The sequence below is a fragment of the Branchiostoma floridae genome, chromosome 12 (genome assembly GCF_000003815.2).
Source record: "Branchiostoma floridae strain S238N-H82 chromosome 12, Bfl_VNyyK, whole genome shotgun sequence".
In the NCBI taxonomy this organism is placed as follows: domain Eukaryota; kingdom Metazoa; phylum Chordata; class Leptocardii; order Amphioxiformes; family Branchiostomatidae; genus Branchiostoma; species Branchiostoma floridae.
In genome coordinates this window covers 8,217,309-8,239,425 of record NC_049990.1, presented here as the reverse complement: position 1 = coordinate 8,239,425, position 22,117 = coordinate 8,217,309, and the positions used below count along the sequence as shown (strand labels likewise).

Below are 22,117 nucleotides of genomic sequence, written 5' to 3'. Positions count from 1 at the left end.
GTTGTTCTCGTTAGGTGCATTATCTAAATGGTTAAGACTGCGAGACCTTTCTTCACGACAGTCGACGTTATAATGGACAACACTGACTTTATCACATCAGGGTCTTACAGTTGGGCCTGATTGCCATTAAAGAAATCCATATTTTGTCTTGAATAAGTCATTAATCGTTAATATCTTTAAATAGTCGACCTGAGCTGCACAACGTTGTATAGTTGTTTTGCTCGGGAGTCTTGATCTTAACGGTAAAAATAGCGACATCTTTATTGACGATATGTCCAGTTGGTATGATCTGAACACCATTGCATTCAATATGCTATCAGGACAGTATGGTTCGTAAGAACTACTTTGTGCCCTACTTTCCATGAAATATTGTTCAGATGTTTCAAAAGTTCATCTTCAAAATCGTCTTGATATCTGCAAAAGGGAGCTCTTCATCGAGGACGGTAATAGTCGAAGTAATTTGGACAATATTGCATTCAATGTCAGGACAGTGTCGGTTCTAAAGGTGGTCCTTCGGGAATTCTTTTGTTTTCTTTGGGTGTATTATCGCATTGGTTCAAGTAGTGAGATCTTAACTGAGAACAGTGCAAGTCGAACTTATCTGGACAGCATAGCATTCAATGTCTCATCAAAACAGCGCCAGGACAGTCCTTCGGGAATTAAAGAATTATTTTCTTTTTCTTGAGTGCATTATCGCATAGATTTTAGTAGCGAGCTTTTTACTGAGGACAGTGCAAGTCTACCTTATCTGGACAACATTGCATTCAATGTCTCACCAGGGCAATGCCGATTCTACAGGCACTGGAGAATTCTTTAGTTTTCCTTGGGTGTATTATCGCATTGGTTCAAGTAGCGAGATCTTAAATTGAGGACAGTGCTGGTCGAACTGATCTGGACAATATGTGCATCCAATATGATCCCAGGACAGCGTGCCTAGAAAGGTGAACCTGCCCTCCATTAAGAATCTCACTTGTGACCTCCCGTAGCGTAATCACACCAAATAGAACGGGTGCCATTTACCATCCTCCGGGTCTTATTCCGCCGCACGACAATTACATGTTGGGTGCCGTCCAAATTGTGTTTGCCTCACTGCCGGTTATAAAAACTGTATGGCTCCTCTGCGTGTGCTGCAATCACCTCGGGAAATATAGCAATAAATAGATGTTATTGTTGACCACAGGATGGACGTACGGGCGACGAATTCCTCAGCACAGTCATTTTTCCATTTGATATGTGTCGAGGCAGCTTTTGGATGATAGAGATCTATTGGTAATTTTTGGTTTTGCTGATATGACGAGAGTGCTGCCTGGAAGTAATTGTAGCCTTGGGTGTTTTCAAAGTTACAATCCAGCTGCACTGAATTTTAACCATGCTGCTTTTCCTGTTGAATGTTGCTTTGTGGTAGGGCCACTAAGTGCAGTGGGAATCGTCACGTGCACGCATCCGACGTTGAGGCGATTTTCGGGTGTTGTTAGAGTCCAACTCAAAATGATAAGATGCCAACGAAAGGGGTTTTGCTACTGTTTGTGTCGATTGGGATCAAGGTTAAAGTAGTAAATGCCAAGGTCCTGGAAAATGTCAGTGTCTTTTTAATTCGACCCGGGTGACTTTTAGCAAAACCTCCACTCCGCAGGTACATCAACAGAATCTAGAATATTGAGAGCCGGCAATGCCAGGACTCTCCGGCGTCGGTGTCCTCAAAACTAAGCCGCACTTTGCGATAAGATTACACAGCTTATGCGTTTTCCTTGCCTTTCACTGGGTTCATAATTTTCCAGGAGGGGATTTTATTACCTTATGAATCACACTTAAGCGCCGCGATAACCACCATTAAAGTGTCAAAAACCTCAGATAGACTTCCCTCGGCGGGGTCGTCATTGGGGGGATGAATCACGGGCGTTAGCGAGGTATTAGCGATGATGTTTAAATGCGGGCGTGACGCGGGGATTATTCTTAGTTGTAATGCTAATGGAGCGGCGCGTGCAGATGCGCTGACCCATCACTGGTGCATCATGATTTTGTTGTCAGCATAACTCATCAACCTGGCGATCTCCTGCGTCTCTGGCCTCACGATCTGACGATGAGCTGACGGGTTTTCCTTTCCGCTAAGCCCCTCGCCAGAAGCCCCCGGCTAGCTGGCTCCTGCATCATTTACACTCATTGCCTTGAATGTGTTTCCCGGGCAAGAATTGCCGCAAGTGTCTTTTCAGCCTGACGTGAGCTTGACTAGAGCTCTATGTACGAGATCCCATTGCCTGGAAGCCCCTCGCTCAAACCCTCCGGCTAGGTTACCCTTACATCAAGTACACTGATCTATCGTTTGATGCATGAATGTATGTGCTCCCCGGACAAGAATAGCCGGAAGGTAGTTTCAACTTATAGTGAGCACGAGGAAAGGCTTAACGTACAAGCTTTCATTGGTTGGGCCTGTCTTCACAAAAAAACTATCATCGCATCTGTGCTAACATGAAAAGCACAATAACTGTTTTGCAAACTCACTTAAAGACAAGGAAATGTTTATAGCACAATTTTCCCTTTCATCTCCCTAGGTACTCACACATGTATACTATATGTAACGTTATGCTATATGTAACGTTTACTGTATATTCTCGGAACATACTGCTGAACATTGTGACCTCCATCATTGCCCTTACACATGTTATGATGTAATCAATGCTAACGTAAAAGTTACCACGAACGTTTCACGTACAAATGGTTATGACTGACTGTAAACCAAGATGGTTGTGATGAAAAATTCAGAAACATCATACTGCATCAGGGAGGAAAGTTGAAGAGATGTCGTGCATTCGTTACATTACTTTCTCAAAGACATCCACACACACACGCTGTAAAAGAGAAGGCCTTTCGTCTTTCTGCACAGACACTGAACTATCGTAATGTTTCCTTCAACGACACTCATCTAGATAGTTGCCATTCTTCATGCAACTCAAATTACGTTGAAGACACTCGTGACAACGCCTCCGACTTACGATTACGTATTTATGGCTTTCTTAATGCACGGGTAAGACGGATGCACCGTGACCCGGAAATGGCATTTACTTATCTGTCCAATTATCAGATAACCAATATACCAACAAGGATAGAGAATGGATCCGCATCTTCTTTGCCCTATCAGTAATTTGACCGTAGATCATCCGTCATTTCAGACTTATTTCACGGTGGTTGGTGACAAGCCCGCGCGCGTGCCACCGTGGTGTGTGGATCCGATACCTTCACCGGAGTGGGCAACAAAGGCGAGAACAGCATGCATATTTATTAGATATATGGCAGTCTTCAATGCGTCTTGATTCCCGGATGACTGTGCCCGGAACCAGTGTCAGTACATTGGTAAATCACTGCTTTAATGAAGGGCAGGGGATCAGACTTGCTTCGGAATCTTGGTTGCACTTTTTCGAGTTTCGCCAACTATATGCTAATGTTCGTGTGTATGTATTGGAACGTTTTACTCCAGATACCGGAATGTGCGGTATAGTGCATGGGTCCTCCAATAACAATAATGGTTACACATTTCAATAGCTTACATATCTTACGTTTAGATAGGGAATTTGACAGTGCCTGAACTAAAAGAATAGATAATATAATAGATGACAAAGTTGAAATATTACAAACCAACCTCCATTTTAGATGCAGTTTTTTTTTTTCGAATGAACATAAGTTGAACGGTGAACATAATTTGATTAGATTTCCCACCTTTCATGAATAAACATAAAATTCGTCTCCTCTTTCAATGCCACAGAACCCACAAATCGTAGAAAAAAGTTGAGCTTTTGTCTTCCTCTGATTCCAAAAAAGGAGCCAAAGTCTACATGTAGCCAACCCTAGTTTCTATCTAATGCAATTGAAAGAAGCCTTGGGGCACGAACTTGTAGATAAACTTCTACTAAAGACGTACATGTACACCAGTCCGGTACACATGCATTGTCACTGCAACACATTTGAACATATTTTCAAAACAAAACAAGATTTGAATAGACCAACATTTTGGCTTTTTAAAAATGGTTATAAAATGTCCAATGAGATACATTTCAGTGCTTGGTCAACATAAAAACAATGCAATGTTTCAAGCTTCTAAAAATGTACTTTTTGGCCCAACGTTGCAACGCACAGAACATTGATACACCTCAGAGACGGTGCGGACATGTTACCGATCCTTGGCGGCCTGGTCGATATCGCAGCGCCAATGATGCCGGCATTGGTGATTGGATGTGTCGTGTGCTCCGGAGGAACGTTGAGATCCTATCGACGCGACAGCACGGGGAGCAATTACGGCACACAAACTCAATCATCTGTGGAGTTACCCTGACAATGACTGCATCATCACTTTGGAAGAATAGACGCCGCGTCAACAAGAAGCTGTTGCTTTCCTCTATTATTGCAAATCCGTTATGATTGCCAAACATTCAGCAGAATGGGGAAAAAAATGCAAGCCCGGTTCTTTGATACTTACGAAAAGTGGAATGTGCCTCTCTCGCCCACTTTCATGTAAAGGTATAGGTTCAATAGCCTTTTTGAAGCTATTGTGGGTTTTTAATCGACTGTGTCCTGGGCACGGTATTGGAGTACGGAGCCCATCCCTGTCGTTGTACAGAATTTCACCTGCCCAAACGAATTCAGGTAGTATACCAATTTTACACCTCAAAGAATAGAAGAAGTTAGCGCAAATTACTTTGCTCAAGGACACAGATCTAGCTAGGAATTTCGAAGCTATAGTGGGTTTCTAATCGACTGCGTCTTGGGTACGGTATCAGCAGACAAAACCCTTCCCCCTCCTTCCGTCGCATTCAATTGCCCCAGTCAGGTACCCATTTTACACCTCAAAGGATTGAAGGATGTAGCGTCAATTACCTTCCCAAGGACACAAGATCCAGGAATCGAACCCGTGACCTTTCGATCCCGTGTCCACTAACCGCGCCACTTGGCCATCGACGCCACTTTTCACGTATACCGATTTCAAACTGTATCGGCTCAATCGATGCCGCCTCTCAGTGATTTTCTGGCAAGGCTGCACGCGTGGCCATTTGTCTGGACTACACGAATATCCTTGTCAATCCGAACAAGCATTATTCCTGCAGTTACAGACCAGATATCTGGCACATTTGCCCTGTTAAGCGATGAACTGTGACGGCGGACGCAAATTTATTACTAATATCGGGGATTCAGGGAATAAAGCCGATAAAACAGAACATGCACACAAGCTAAAGTTCAATAGGAGCATCGACGGAATGCACCATCTGCGGACACATCCGGCAATAGTTGGGAAGTAGAATCTATTTTCATTAGCTAATACGAAAATATAGACCGTGGCGGTGCAGTGAAGTACATATACTTGTACCGACACAAACCAGAAACAAGGATAGCAGAGTTTATGAACACAGTTTAGAGAATGGACGAAGGATTTAATTGGAAGACTTTGAAAGATAAACGCGTTTTTTATTTATAGATACACTGTAAATGAATGTGCTATTTCTTTCACATGGAACAATTAATTGCAAACAAGTATAATCCTTTTTGTGGCCAGACTGATTAAAAATTTGGCTAGTGATTATACATGAATTGGTATTACGGTCACAGCTTAATTCCTAATTACATCAATTGCAGGACTATCTTCTCAGCACTGAATACCCATGAAGGACGTCATCCATGTCTGATATCTGTTCTTGAAGCGGCACTTAGAAACTATTACTCCAAGTAGATTCCAAGACCAGTGCGCATTTTTACAATCAGCATCTGAAAGTAACGTTTAAGACCAAATGGTGTATTCCGCACGCCAGGCCCAAGAGATTACATGGCGTGGCTTAAGATTACAGCAAAGAGTACTGAGATAGAATTATACAGACCAATTAGCAACGTAATCATAGTGATCATGTAGTGATACTTCGTGAAACTTTGTCGGTCCCTTTTTGCAGGCAGCTATCTCATCTCCAGATTGCCCATGCATGGTTTAATAAAACGGAGGGTCCAGTTTGCAAGGGCATCGATCGCATAGGCCTAAAATAATAGTGCTTTATCGTGGACAAAGAGAATGAAACCTGTTGCAGTATCGATGCTTTAGGGGATAGACTTAAAGCGACCCGCACTTGGAGCAAGGATTTGCAGTGGATTACCACTCCCCCAGCATGACAAATGCCCGAATATCTGAGGCTTTTTTTGCGATACTTTCTGGCAACTTTCGGCTGAGGATATTTACTGAGACATACCAGCCCGAGACGAAACACTTTAGTGCATCGTAATCGTGATGAAATATGGTTTATTCCGAACGAGGTCCGATTCGTGACTCTGGAAAATAGGAGTGGAAACTGCCAAGACTCTTGGGCGCAAGAAGAATCTCGGGATGAATATTTATCTGCACAACTCAACAGGGCAAAAATCAATACCTTTTGGATCCACATTGCATCACTCACATGAACGAGCTACTTAAGTGGACGTCCGAAGACGTGTCGTCTGGATGAAAATGTAACGATTTACTTCGAGCTCAAGGTTGTCCTTCATAACAGTTTTATTTCTGACAGCTACGATTCTTTATCGAACCAGAGAGTTTGGGAGAGGCAACAGCCCTGGACACCATCTTTACGCTACACACACAGCTAGGGACGAATAATGGCTCTTTAATGTTCACTTTGCCAGGAGAATCGGCCGAGATAGCTGATCGATAACCCACTCCCCGGAGAAAAAGGGCTTTGTCTAAAACCATCCATGCACGAAGGGGCCAGTCCATGGACAAGGTAATAGCCCGCCATCAACAAATCCTACCTGAACGATTTTCTCCTTTGTCCAACCTTCTGACCACTTTGACCGGACAATTTTGTCTCATTTTCACCCTGTCATATGCGTTTTATAAAGGCGGTGGAGGAAAACTGTTTGTACACTTGCGAGATGAAAGTAATCTAGAGCCCAACAGTGGGTCATGCCTTCGAGACTGATTTGCAAAATTGCTCTGCAGTGGCAATAATTCCTAGTTGATGCTTTCCCCATTAAAATGCAAATTCCCATCATGATTTAGAGTCCAAACGGACCCTCGTGCGTGTGCACACTAGCGGGTTTTAACAGACGTCGTTATGAAGAATGTGCAATTAGTACAATCATTCACCATGAGGGAAATATGGCGTAGAATTACCACCTCCTGCCATAACCCTTATGTGATTTATATCTGTCAATATCCGGCCATTTATCACCCTCTTATCATTTATCGTGCTACCCCTGGCCTTTCAGCGGAAACTTGGAATCAGGTGGTTACGACGGAAGCATACGAACTTTATTTTGGCGTTCGCTTGTCGGTTGTTCGGTTTCCAGGCTTGGAAAAATATTAGCCAAAAGCTTGAAAAAAAGTTGTGCAATTATTTGTTTTATAGCGATCTTGACATCTAACGTTATAAATTATGATTAGCATGTTCATTCTGGACAGTTAGATTTGTTTGTTAATTTCTTCTCAAAGAAGCTAATCTTTTTAAATCTTATTCAAGTTGGAATGCATTACAGACGTAGTGTTGGCGCACTTAAGCTGACAACCTTATTAATGTTTTGCTTCCACAAGTTCCATTTTCTGCACAAGGTTTGTTTCAGACATTCAGACGCTCCAGGGATGAGCAATGTGCTCTATTTCTTTGCAATATTTAGAGTTACTCGTATGTCGTGTTGAAATGAAGTTCATTGATTTTGCAAATTATGGTTTGGTTGATCACTTCCTATTACTCTACGGTAAACGTGAGTAGCATATTGAAAAAGTATATAGTCGATAACACAAACAAACATACGAACCGAAAAATACCTCCCCATGAATAAGTAGCCTCTTCCATTGACCTATGCCTTCATTTTTAATAGACGACTGGTTCTGCCACCTCTGAACTCTACATCCTGTCACTCCTACAAGTCTGACCATGTCGCGCGGTGACGCCATTGTCCCACTCACATCCTGACTACTGTATACACAAATTACTAAATGTGGTATCTCACTGGACTTGGAGCACCGGTGCGGCACTACGGAGTTCGTTCACTGCAGCACTGTTTTGTTTTTTCGATTTTTTTAATTTAAATGTTGCATAGTACTATTAAAATGTATGACTTAGCAGACAAAAAAATACGCAAAACGTAAGAAAATTTGTTCTTTATCTCTGAAATTCGTTGAGTAATCTTTAGAACCCCGCAGTGAAAACCTTAAGGACTCACACCTCACCGGAAATGATACCTTCGTACACGGAGGTAACAAGTGTCTGTCCCTACTGACGCTGAATACACGCTACATGGCAACCCTGTTGCAGCCTTTCTACAGCATAGCAAATGTGTCCCATGTGAGCCCGGCTTTGATGACTATAATGTAAAGTACAGGAGTGCCATAATGACGGGACGGATGCATAGCCTCTCACTGATTGTCTCCACAGTTTGGGAGCTTAAAGAAGTCCCACTATTATCGAGATAGTGGGAAGTTGAGCGCACTGGACACACTCGGCTAGCCGCGGCAAAATTACTACGCTTCCGTCTATTGCCTGCAGGGATCATCATTTTAGCTGGATGGACGGGGATGAAATCCTCCTAATGAAGGCTGATGACCTCTTTGTGGTGTAATGATTCTGTCTACGGATCCTCTACAAATTATAATGCCTTCCTCTTGTCGGGAGACGTGCTCGGCATGGAGAAGTGTAGAAGAGGCCCTTCTTCCGACTGGAACTTTGAGACAAGGTCTGCTCTCACTTTGATGTTCCGCTGTATTGGACCTGATCAGGATTCAAATCCGTACCGTGGGATTTAGACATGAATTATGGAAAAGGATTTTTTTAAAGTCCCAGAGTAAACCTTCCGCAGATTTATCAATCTATATTGAGTTCCGGATCTGCCCTAGGCTGTCCCGCTGAGACGCTGATCCGGAAAGATGAGGCTCTCCAGGTGAACCACGAGACGGCCTTTGGTTCCTTCACGTGTTCCCGGTGGCCCGTGTGCGGTACCCTCGCCTCTTCCGCACGGCGCTTAAGGCCATTTCTCAGGTGCACATTTGAGCACGCATTGATGGGCATTCTTCCACTGGAGTCTGCGATGAAAATTAGACAAGCCTAGGAAATTAATCAGACAAGAGCTGGGAGGGTGTGCGATACCCTCGCTTCTTCCGCACAGCGGTAAAACCCCCTTTCCACTAGGACGGCGCTCTCACCGTGCTCTCTCTGTGATATAGAATTTGGCATATAGCTCAACGAATTGAAAGGAATCTTTTTATGCTTTGTGTGTTTTGTTTTGCTGTCTTCTCAGTCACACTTTTACATTTTGTATGATACACCAAGTATGAAAGTTAAACATACACATATCCTATTTAGGTCGCAGTGAGAGCACAGCAGTGCATGGGAAGGGACGCCTTAAGGCTATTTCTCAGGTGCACATTTGAGTACGCATTGATGGGCATTCTTCCACTGGAGTCTGCGATGAAAATTAGACAAGCGAAATAAATTAATCAGACGAGAGCTGGGAGGGAAGCTGGGGCGCGCAGTGCGGCGTAACAGTTCGGGTATTTGTCAGGTTTATCTTAGGTAGACACCAGCGTGCCGCCCGGTCAATACCGATTTATTTCTCTTCCGCCTTGCCAAATAGACGCCCGGATTAATAGGAGGAAATTGCCCCGTTACAGGTTTAGTGTGTATATAATGTAATCCTTTCAATGACAATATAACCGCTACCAGCACATACCAGATATAATCACCAATGCACAACCACATTCTATGGGTCTGTATACCCTAAAGCCGGCTAATATTGCTACCTTATATTGCTCTTCAAATGAACCGAAAACTTCGATTCTTACCCTCGTAAAGCCCTTTATTCGCCAATGCCGCGCAAAATGAATATCCAGCGTTCACTTTGATTGTTAAGACGATATTCTGTATTGGAGATTTGGGGCCCAAATGACGCTTTAGAAAATTGCATCTCTAAGCTGTTTAATCTTGTATAAGGATGTTATTTCTAGAGTCCCTTCTTGGCCTTTCGTGTAATACCAACTTAATGTAAGACGAGTCAGCCTAACATTTAACCAACCGAACTCTTAAGTCACAAAACCCTTCCCTTCAATCAACACTTCCAAGGTGGATTTTAGGAAAAGCCATTAACTATCACAACGCTACGTACGTATCTATCTCACTTGCAAAATTACAGTATGGCGTGATATTACATGTAGCTTTGCAAAATAACCTTGCAAGGACACCAGATTATACCAAACATTCCAACATTGATGGAACCAAAAGTGTAGTGATTTGGAGCGGAAGGAAAATTGGAAGGTACTTATTTAAGAGAAACATTTATTTCTGGAGTACTTCCGATGGGCTAGCAGGTGTGAGTGCACATTAACGACAATGTGGGAAAAACAAATCAATCCAAAGTGCGAGTATAGGTATCATCACGTCCATTTTAACTCGCAAATGCTATTACATAATGCCCCCTTTCCAGTAGACGGCGATCGCGCTGCGCTCTCACTGCGATCTAAATAGGATATGTGTATCCTTCATTTTCACACTGGGTATATTATACAGCATGTAAAAGTGTGACTGAGAAGACAACAAAACACACAAAGTGTAAAAAAAGATTCGTTTCTTTTCTATACAATTCTTTGAGCGATATGTCAAACTTAAGGTGGCAGAGAGCGCGCGGTGAGAGCGCCATCCTAGTGGAAAGGGGATATAAGCGACATAATCTTGTTGAAATTTGACCATGGTACCGCTGAGTGACACATAGTACAATATTTGATTTCATAATTCGTTTTGCCTGCGGAATTGCAATTTTCTAATTTTTGGTACCGGCTTATTCACTTTTAGCCCGCAAACTGCAAGTTGTGGATGGGATTTGCGAGATTAGTTTCGTCGATATGGCCGTTTAGAAATGAGATGAATTTGTCGACTCTCTTCCGAAGGTTCAACGCACTTCCTGTGTGAGCCATTGCTTAATGAATCAACTCGGTCATCCGGAGTGACTTTGGCATAAGAAATGAAGAAACAAACTTTGACAGTGAAAAAGACTTCATACGCCGAATCTGGCTGTATCTAATCTATGAGTCACCAAGTGTCAGCCGTCTGTAGACATCAATTCCAATTGCCTGGCTGACGACCAAGTCACAATGGTGGTACATCACGATATTATATCGAGAGATAGTACGGCGTCAGTTATATCTCCCAGTACACAACATGCAACTTTTCGACGGCCCTCTGTTCTTTTTCTTGGAGGATGAAGATTTTGTTGTTGATTAAGCGTATCTATTCATTTACCAGTGCCCTTTTCTGTCTTGTAGATTAAATTCATAGCTTTCTTCCTTTTGAATTTTTGATACTGCTATTTAGGTGGAGGCTTGGAGGGGGAATCTCCATGCTTGCACCCTGAATTGAACAGCAGTTGGCTACTCCTCCTTTGCGACTCCCAGTTGCGGATTTTCTGAACTATACTGTGTCCGAAATCTTGTCTTACATCCGTGAATAGTTTCACCAGGTTGGTGAATAACCGAATAATAAATGTCGTTAGATATGTATTTCTAGAGTCAGCGTTTCGACGACCATCTGACATCTTCCTCAGGGCAACAATGGCTGGTTCACTGACAGATTTTAGTGAATCATATTATATCATAATTCCCGTAGCCCGTTGGGACCACACAAGCCAGAGGCAATGGTCTTTCTTCACTTTCTTCTTCTGATAATTTCATGGTTGACAAAGCCTAGTTAAGGAATAGCCAGACCAGAATATGAAAATATAAAACCTGCGATCGTAAAGAAGTAGGTTCAATAAACTTTTGGTCTTATATAATCTGAGATGCTAAAGCTTGGGGTTCGTGCATTCTTACTCCGCACAACTTTCATCTGCGTCAGAGATCATGGATTAAGACGATTTGTAACATTTTCAGGGAAAAGTAGTCTTTGGATCAATATGCACCAACCATGGGTCCAATGCTAAACTGGAGACCGGATAAATGTAATGCTTAATTGCGCGATTGTCTTTTGTAAACCTACACAAAATTCGATAAACCTTTTCTAATTTCGTATTCTCATGCTTTGCGTAGGGAGGAAAAAAGCTCGTTATCTATTAACCCAGTGGAAACAATGAAAGAAAAGGCAGAGACCGCACACCATAAACCACAGCAAACTATAAGTTGGTAACCTCAACGATTTGACATTACATTTTAATTTTTTTAAACATCTTCACTCATAAAAAAAACATGATTTACAACATAAACATATCTGTATGTGTAACCATGAGTCATCCTGGCTCTCAAGTACAACGCTAATGGACCCGATCGCGAGCTACATCATACGTCAATTCTCCAAGTATCCTATTACATCACTGCCACTGTGCAATATTCACATAGCTGCGAACCTACGACGCACATCAAAACAAACAAACAAACAAACAAACAAACAAATCAACTGTTTACAATACCTCCGTTTTTACCGATGTATAACTAGATGATCGTTAGCATCGACCCCTTCTGGTTTATGTCTGATTTATTCCCATCAATATGACAATGAATACAATATTACGCCAGTGAGCCACAAACAGCGTAACACAATTGTACATTATGTGAGCCGGCATCAATATATATGTTCTTTTTTACTGCCCCAAATCAGCACTGAACGAACATAATCCAGAAATATGGATGATACAGATTTTACGACCTATCTAGTCGCGACTGTTATCTTCAGTTGGCGCGTGTTTATGCAATCCTGAGTTGTAGTTTGGCTTTACGAAGTCTTATAAATCAACAGAAATACAGTTATGCAATATACAAATAGATGGGAAATATGATCACTTGGGGATGTAGCCCTCCCCATGTAATATGTGAAGTTACACACCGTACCGCTGTGCCACAAGAGTAGTGAAATGGGGGCCTTTTGGAAAGAGAAAATGGGGAGAATGGTTGCACTTCTTCCCTCAGACCATCAGAGAGTGGAATGAACTTGAGCCTGGTGTGTAAATGTATGTAATATTAACCTCCATGAAAAGCGGCCTGCAGGCCGATTTAAGCTTTCATGAATGAATAAAGGTTCAAACAAACCCACTAAATACACTTGTTTTGTCCTTTGCACACACAAAATCAGTTGTTTTCAATTTTCGTAGCGCTTTTCCTTGTCTATTCGTACTGAGCACTTGTGTAGTGACTAACCTATGCGCAATCAGCCGTTAATCTCTGCAGAGAGGCCAGGCGAAAGAAGACGAATGTTCCTACATTGGCATTATGGCGATCCGAGATTTCTCAGTTGACAAATATGCATTATTCACCATTTTTTAACAAAATAGGTCAAATTTGGTAATTTGTGCCTTGTTTAAACATTACGCTGATGCAATCTCTGTTTAACCGGCGATCCTTCCCTTTCCCTTTTGTATTGGAACATTGCACCAATCGATCATCGATGCCTGAATTAAAATTCCGGAGTTGCTTGAAGACATATCAACCCGTACGTGAGGTCCGGTAAGTTATCTGTGCAGTGGACCGGATAAGGAAACATTAGGGTATGTATGGTCATCTATCTGCGGAGGGTGGTGGTCATTATCCGGCCGTGCACATCTGACCGGGTGTTTCGTGAGTGTCCGTGGGACCAGGTAGCCACTAATCAAGCGGACTCGACGATTCATTCATCGCCGGACCCCCGGGAAATTACACATAGAGAGAGACCTAATTTTCTGACACGTACTCTATATCTGGGTCATGCAGCGCACATAAATACTTCAAGTTTATTTTTTCATAGAATAATATACGCTCTCTCGTCGTTTCCTAGAATGCCCCACTCTGTCAATATGCCTGAAATAGCAATTCTCGTCAGTTTTCAGCATCAAAAACAGCAAAGAGAAAGACTTTGAGAAGTCATGTTGTGCACAAGTTGCAAAATAATTGAACTAGACAGTTAATTAAATAATTGCTTAAGAAGAATTGAAAGCAAAATACTGATCGACAGAAAAGAAAATAAATCCATCATTTGACCTGGAAAGATTGCACCAGTATCTTCTGGTCATACCTTCAATTTAGACTGAAACTGGATCACACTGATGCACTCCGAAATGAAATGCTTGTCCAGATAAAGCCAATGTGGTCGCAAACCTTCCTTTACTGCAGATTTGGATGGCATAAAGCTGACGTTACAATTTTCTATCAGCTTCGGGTGGTAGCTTCTAATAAACATGATCACTTGCCTCAAGGCCTTCTTGAATAGATGACAGAACCCTTAGAAAACTGTTTCTTGTATTGGTAAAATGGCCAAATGCTTCATTAATACAACAAAACAGATGAAATAATTTGATGTTAGACTAAGTTTAGCGGCAGTAACTCGAATCACGATCGCTTGATCAGACAACTCTTTTCTTCATACGGATACTGATGGCCCACGGGACCTCACAAACGATGCGCACCGTCGAGCACATGAGAGGGTTTCCCTCCGATTGCCACGACGACGAAGGTCAGCGAGCCCGTTTGAGAATCACCTTTTGGGAGGGGTCAGGCCATAACGCCGTGATTGCGCTTTGTGGGAACGATTGAAGATGAGCTTCGTTATCAAGACATACCCATTCAGTTAATAGGAACAAAACTGACCCGCTGTAGATTGCCGGAAGCTTTGGTTATTAGTAGGGCGGTGCTATACATAGATACTGCCGTCGATAGCCGAGTGGCTAGCCTGGAGGGCAAATGATTGAGTTCAATTCTTGGCATTCCTGGCCAAGAAATGCACTGTACATGACTTCACTTGATCCGCCGATGTATAAATGGGGTGGTTGGAGAAGTTAAAGGTGGTGGAAGGAGAGGGATGGGCTCCTTATTCCAATACTGTGCCAAAAACAGTGGATTAACAACCCATTGACCCTACTTCTATAATATCTTTACCTTTTACCCACAAAGTGACGTTCACAAAAGTCACTCATGTACAATGTCATCTGTATGAAGATAAAGGACAAGTCGATGTTGTGTATGATACGATAAGGCCTAGGCGCCTATGACGTTATTTGAGTTTTATAATTGAAAAACTTTTATAGTTTCCAAAAGGTTAAAAGTTTGATGATGGCTGATTGGATTCAACCCGCTGCCTGATCGGACAGCCGTTTAAAATGGTTTTACCTGCCAGGATAACAAACGGTAGAGGAAACTGGAGGTGCCCTTGGTAGTCGCGGGATGAGAAAAGGTTTGGCGAATTTACAAGGGCAAGGAAAGTGTATCAAATCAAGATAACAGACAACTGTGTTTCAACTGGTTTAGAGATGGACGGGGTTGGCTGAGAGCAAAGTCATCTACCAGCGTAACAAAGCTTGTACCCTTGGCAATAACAATTGAATAACTTTCTCTGTCATCTTTTTGTTTGACTCATTTTAGTGTTATATAATCTTGCAATAATTCTGTTAAGTACGGAGACGTGTTCTACATATGATGAGACATGTTCTACATATGATTGGGATTCTTTCTTAAATGCGGAAGTTTTGAAAGTGACGTTATATGCAAAGCTTGCTGGCATCACAGCCTTTACCTCTTCGGTATCTCTGGCCGGTTGTGAATCTTTATCTAACCGGAACTTGATACTGATAGGGTTAAATCACATGATGTTTCCATTAGCAATAATGCACAGCCTTTATTGATAGATTACACTGCACGCTGGGATGTGAGGGTCACTATGGGTATTATGCAACGTTATCCTGAAAAGGTATATCTAGAACAAACCAAGTTAACATTCTCCGTGGTCATGTGTTATTCATTGTCCGACAATTTCTGCACATTTTGGCATTCACATTGTGCCTTATTGCCACGTAGAACAGTGTAACACCATGGCGACAGGTTTGGGTATTGTATAAGGAGTTTAACGATTATGTGTACGCATGCGCAGTGAAATGTCTTGTGGGCAACATGTCAAAGGTGACGGCCCCAAACATGTAAGTAGTTCTTGTCCCGACCACTGTCTTGATTTGTAGAGCAAAGTACAGCCGGGTTTGTACCTTGCTCTGCAGATCAAGACAATGTACTGACGGGTTTTGTCTATGTTTCAGGGGCCTTCACATATTACCCGCAGTGCATTTCGCTACACATGTGTTCTTAGAATCGTGAACCTCCTTATTACAAAAATCGAGGTGGATAACTATGGTGTCTCTGAACCGTCCGTGATTCTCTCGCACTGTTTTTGTGCTCCAAACGAAAGCACACATGGATGAAAACTTACACTTAAACTCAATTTTGTGCCCCCATCTTTAAGGAACAATCATTATCGATCGTCGATGTTTTCTTCGATCATGCGGCAGCCAATAACCAGATCTGGCATAATAGAGAATACTCCTCATCATCACACGGGCCTTTGTGGGGAGTCAGGGCCAGAAAAACACTGAAGAATGAGTCTGCCATTGATGTATGAAGGCTCTAGAAGCGTGGGACAGTTTTGTCATCTTATGATGTATTATTCTTTCTGCTTCATAGTCATGTATTTCATGGGTATGCTTTTTGATCCGATAGAAGTCGGACAGGGGGCCCGACCCTTCGTCAGGCCGGTGCCCCTCGCAGATGAAGCATATAATGGGCACATATATTGCACCCTGGCTGGCACTACGCGCATTCAGAACGTGCCGTCCTGTACGGTTGGCTGCGGTCGTGGTCTGGGGATGGATTGGAAGGATTATGTTAGAGACAAGAGCCTAGTAATCTATTCTGGCCCGCCGCTAACTGATCCTCGGGGAACGTTATCCACTTCGAAACTTATCACAGTCTGTAAAGCCCCTGCGTGTCACACGTTCGGGACTTTCCCACGACTTTGGTCCGGACCACTCCCCAGCCAAGGCCGGTGATGGGTTGGGAGTAGCATGGAATCTATCTCATTCCAGTTCGTTTCTCATATAGCATCTAAGAAGAATATGACTTTGCCAAGTTCGATTGGACAAAAGTCAAGGTCAGCTGGTGCATACGACTTATAAAGACAAATTGGCAGCCTTGTCGACCAACTCCCAACTAAAGATGATCTTGCTCACGACTAACTCTTAGCCATGGTCTGAAAACGGTCGGTAGGTCAAGGTCGACTCTGTGTGACTGGGGCTTCAGTAGCATACAGCTGCAGGACACTATTGCATGGCCGCACCTATCCCATTGGCATTTATAAGGACCTCTCGTAAGAGTTGTGTATTGCGCATCAGAAAAGGAGGATGGCCAAGGCAAAAACTGACCAAAATTCAGAGACTGCGAATAGACATTTTCGAAACTTATTTTCGACAATGGTACCCTGAATTCCAGCTCCAAAGTTTTCTCTGGTCGACATAATTCTGAAAACTATATACAGAACTTCACCTAAGTCCCCTAAGTACTTGATCCCTATTTCATCTGCAATCTTGGCCGCATGGCTGCTTTCTGAGCCCCCAAATGGTAATAGGCTGCTTATCCCGAAAAGGTCCTGTCACCTTTCAACAATGAGTCAATAAATGTGTTGATATTGGTAAGCCATTTGAAACCTGGGGATTTCAACATGCCCCGATTTAAGTCGGCATGTATGATAATATGATTTTTGTTTTCCCTATGACTAAACATGGATGGTGTCCTTCTGAAGAATTACTTATAGTGTTTACCATACCTTAGGAAGGTTGTAGGTAAAATGGTTATATTGCAAACGCCCATTATTCTTTAGAATCGAAAATTGCCGTCGCACGTTAGCAGCGGGCCACCATTTTCTTTTAAGACACGAAAAGCAAATCTTTGGTGCTTTCCCCTTACCAGTATATGGTAGCAATATCCTAAGCCACGTTTTTGCCGCCATTTTTAGCTGCCGTCAGGTCGTAAATAAATTTAGTAAGATTTTTCCTTGAGGCAAACTGAAAAGACCTGTCGAAAATATTACAAACGTGAGAACTGTTGTATTCTAATAGCACAAATGCGTTAGTTAATTGAATTTTCAGTCACAATTCACACCCAGTAATCAGGCCGACTTGTCCTAGGTAGATAAACTTGTCCAGATGGTGTCCATACCATCCCTATTGCCGTTTCATTCTTGTCGTCAATAATTTACGTTAGTGAACAACTGGTGGGTGGATATACCTCGCCCCAGAAAATACTTTTCCATACGTTTTTCCGCTGTTATATCTGCTAAATGTAGTTTTTGCATAACACACACATAGCTGATTGAATAAAACAGGAATATTGGAAAGATAACAATAACCCCGACCTCTGGCCGTGTGTCATCTTTAGATGTAATTTATGTTATCATGTTTAGTCCATTGGAACTGCACTGTGACCTAGAATTGTACAGATGGGTCAACGACTGTTTCGAAGCGATACTTTGACATTTTGCATGATATTACAATTATGGTATCAAGGGAGACACAGAGGCATTTTAGGTCGCAGTGTGTTCGCAGTGGATTCGCCGAGGATTTAGGTGTTCAAATTTATCTTACTCAGCATTTGATACAAAGCTTTTGATACGTATTCTCAAATAGGCAGGCCGATGCTCCACACAACGGCGTATAAAATAAATACACTGTGGTCAAACTATAACGTTACACGTTAAATAGCTGGCAAAGAGCTTGTGAAAGAACTAGCTTGTATGTTGAACCACAATGAAGACACTATGCATTTTTTGTTTCGACCCGCTTCCAAATGATGGTTCGATAATTAAGGATCCCTGTTAACTCTGCAATCACTGGCACAAACCTTGTGCTTAATGACTAGTCAGGCTTGATTAGTTTTCGCAGAGGGGCCGGAAAAAATCGATGGAAAACAAAGATGCTCGGTTGAGTCGGTTCCCCTGAAAGAGGGAACTTAAATCCTCTTCGTCTCTGGTGGAATTCAGGTGCTGTGAAGTGAACGAATTTAAAGACAAGTCAAGTAACGGGCAGTTGAAAGGGTTGTTAACTCTAAAGGACAAGTAAGAAATGAGGAGAAGTTTGAAAACAGTGAAAGTCGCTCTTCATTATCATGGAAACAGCAAAGCAGACAGGGCATCGCGACCTGACCGAATCTGGTCTGATATTTTTGGAGCATCTTCTAATGCCTGAACTGCGAATTCAAATTACACAATGTGAAGAACACGAAAATAGGAAAACATGATTAGATTGTATCTGTAGAAAGTGACACTAGTGAAGTAGCCACTTTTGTAGCTGCACTCAAGGCTACCACACTAATGTCGCTTACACAACTAGTAGTTGTGTAGGCGACATTAGTGTGGTAGCCTTGAGTACAAATGCCAACTTTCTAAGCTACTACACTTGAGTCATTTTGTGCACTTCCTACATGCAGACAAAAAAGACGTATTGGCTGACTCACAATGCTGACTCAAATTCGTTTCACAATGCCTATATTCTAAAATTTTAGGTATCTTTTTTTCTCATCTATCTTATTTTTTTTCATTCGCTCGCATGCATTAGATTTGGAGTCTGCAGAGGATGTCATCCATAGGATTTACATGTTGTAGCCTTAGAGAGGCTGAAAAAAACTTGCAGACAAACAGGCGTTGGGGAAATACCCGCCAAACAAATTACGAACTACCGCGGAGCTCCGGAGAGTGTGGAAGCCATCTGGCTGATAGAGCGGTATTGTCCTGGGACCGGATTGATCTACTTTCTAATGAACTTGAAACAGTCTGCGGCACGTCGGCTTTTGTATTTAATTCCTAGTAACTATTATCGCATCACGCACTCGTATCTCAAGTAGGGCAACCGCAATTACAGGAGCCCGGAAACGGAACGGATTTTCCATATGATTAGATCCAACCTTTCGATCCAAGCAGGGAGTGCAAACAGGTACTTGATCAAATACAAGGAAATTATGGATTATCGGCCTTATTTAGGAACCTCTTCGCAGTCATTGACCCAATTGGCTTATCCACATGACCTTATTCGGTATGCCGTAATTTGGATGAAAGCATAAACTCTAATCATGTCATCCACTGCCACAAATAACTAGGATTTTTCGTGTCAAAAATTTCGATGAAAGTACCAAATAATGAAAATGTTAAGCAAACAATGTGTGTGCTTGGAATGGTAAAGGTAAGATGTGTAGGGAAGGTGATTATGCCCTTTTTTCAACCCCTTTGATCTGTTACGAGACAGCATCAAGAAAACGTAAGGTGGCAGTAAAGTGACCTTTCACGTGACCCCTGCCGCCTTGGCCCTAGAGATCGATCATATGCTTCAAGTTTACTTGAAGTTTTCTCCAACAGATGAAACTTGAGTGTTCAGTTTCTTTAAAGGAACTCACACCCATGTAATAGTTCACGTGACCTTTGCGACCTTGACTTTCAACGTCAATCCACCTGTCCAGTGTAATTACGATTCCCCATTGTAATTTCTCTTCTTCTTGTAACAGCAATCAGAGTTGCACAACCTCAAAGCCAAAAGAATGGTAGTTGTGGAGAATAATTCTACTAATTTCAGGTTATCCATTGCAGCCAGTAGTTCTTCTCTCTAGCGCATGTTTGCTCACAAGAGCCGACACTCAAGAAAAATCGACTGACCTTCTGACACGGAGCATTTTCAGGCTTGACCGCCACAGTACTTAGCGAAAGCGTTAAATAAGTGTTGCCTAAAGGCTTTGGATACGCGCGCTAGCTTCTAACGCGCGTGTGCTTGCCATACAAATTGCCAACCTGTCTCAGCGATATAATCTCTCATCAGAAACACAGCATGCTTCTAATCCTCTCCCCTTTCTGTCTTCCCAGGCAATTCGGCCCACATGTCGAGAAACTATACACTGGAATTCGGGTAAGGAGGGTAGGAAACAAGTTGGGTGTGTGTTAAGGGTGGTATCTCACTGCACTTGAGGAACCGGTGCGGCACTGCGGGGTTTGTTCACTGCGAAACTATTTTGTTATTTTTCGCCGATGTTTTATAATATAGATATTGCGTAATACGTAAAAGTATTACTCTGAAGACAACATAATACACAAAATGTAAGAAAATTCGTTCTTTATCTCTGAAATTCGTTTAGTAATCCTTCGAACCCCACAGTGCCGCACCGGTAGTTTTGAGAAATGTTATGTCATGCTAGAGGTGTATGGTAACAATTAGGGGTGAGCACCAGTACAGAAAATTCAGGTACAGGTACGGTCCAGGTCCAGATGATCAGGTCCAGGTCCGGACCTGAACTTGGACCTAATCATCTGTGAACTTTAAAACAATGGTCCATTTTGCTACAAAGGATTCTGTTATGTGGAATATAAGACGCCCACTGGAGTTCCAACAACATCCGGTCCACTGATTTTTTTGTTAGGTCCGGTTCTTCTGGACCGGTCCAACAAAACAAAACAGTTTTGTATCGGTACATCGTACAGGTACCCACACATCTATTAGGGAGGGTCCTATTGACAATACTGAGTATTGAGCTCGTGAAGTCGGGATATTTTGTAACACAGGCTCGGGGTTTGTATGATTGATAGAACAGAGCCAAGAGGAAATGGATTTGTATTGATGTATTTCCCCGTGTGCACAGTAGCTGACAAGTGAGTGTGATGTATTGACCGTGCTTAACAAAGTCAGACAGGCGCACAAACACGCCAATAATGACACAGGGCACGGGCCTACACAGTGACAGATGGGCGGTATCGACGAATGGCCTTTACCCATATGAGACCAAGAACGAGTTTTCTTTAATCATGCACCCATCGACAAAATTGTGCAAATCTAAACTTAAAGTGTGAAATTTCACACATAGTTTAATGTATTGTTAACAAATTTGGAAATGTATGCTTACGTATGAAAATGTATGTAAGATTTTGCCCGATACTGGTTTTGTGAAATTCTTGTTATTTTTAACAAAAAAAGACTTTCTGGGTTCTGTACAATTACCTACAGCAGTTGACCCGCACATGAGAATTCAGTCTAGAAAAAATGAAACTTCAAGTATTAACCCATTGTGTACTTGTCTGACTTATGTTTGTCTGTTTACTCATCTGTTACAATCCACCAGAGATATACCAGGTGGCCACATCCCATCATTTATGCTGTTCAGACGTCTTCAGCACTATGACAAGAGGATACGGCCAAACTTCGCAGGTAAGACAAAGAACAAAGAAAGATAAAGAAGAGAAGACCCTATAGGTGATATCTCACTGCACTTGGGACACCGGTGTGGCAATGCAGGGTTCTAAAGATTACTCAACGAATTTCAGAGGTAAAGAAGGAATTTTCTTACGATTTGTGCATTTTGTTG

General features: G+C 42.4%; 1 protein-coding gene across 1 annotated transcript in view; it reads left to right on the top strand.

Annotated features, from left to right (window-relative positions):
- The window catches only part of LOC118427777 (glycine receptor subunit alpha-3-like), a 40,904-nt gene that overhangs the window by 8,388 nt on the left and 10,399 nt on the right, over positions 1-22,117 (top strand). The window contains exons 2-3 of the mRNA XM_035837705.1: positions 20,628-20,670; positions 21,875-21,960. Of these exons, the coding sequence (XP_035693598.1) occupies positions 20,628-20,670; positions 21,875-21,960 (129 nt within the window). The remainder of the gene's footprint in view (positions 1-20,627; positions 20,671-21,874; positions 21,961-22,117) is intronic.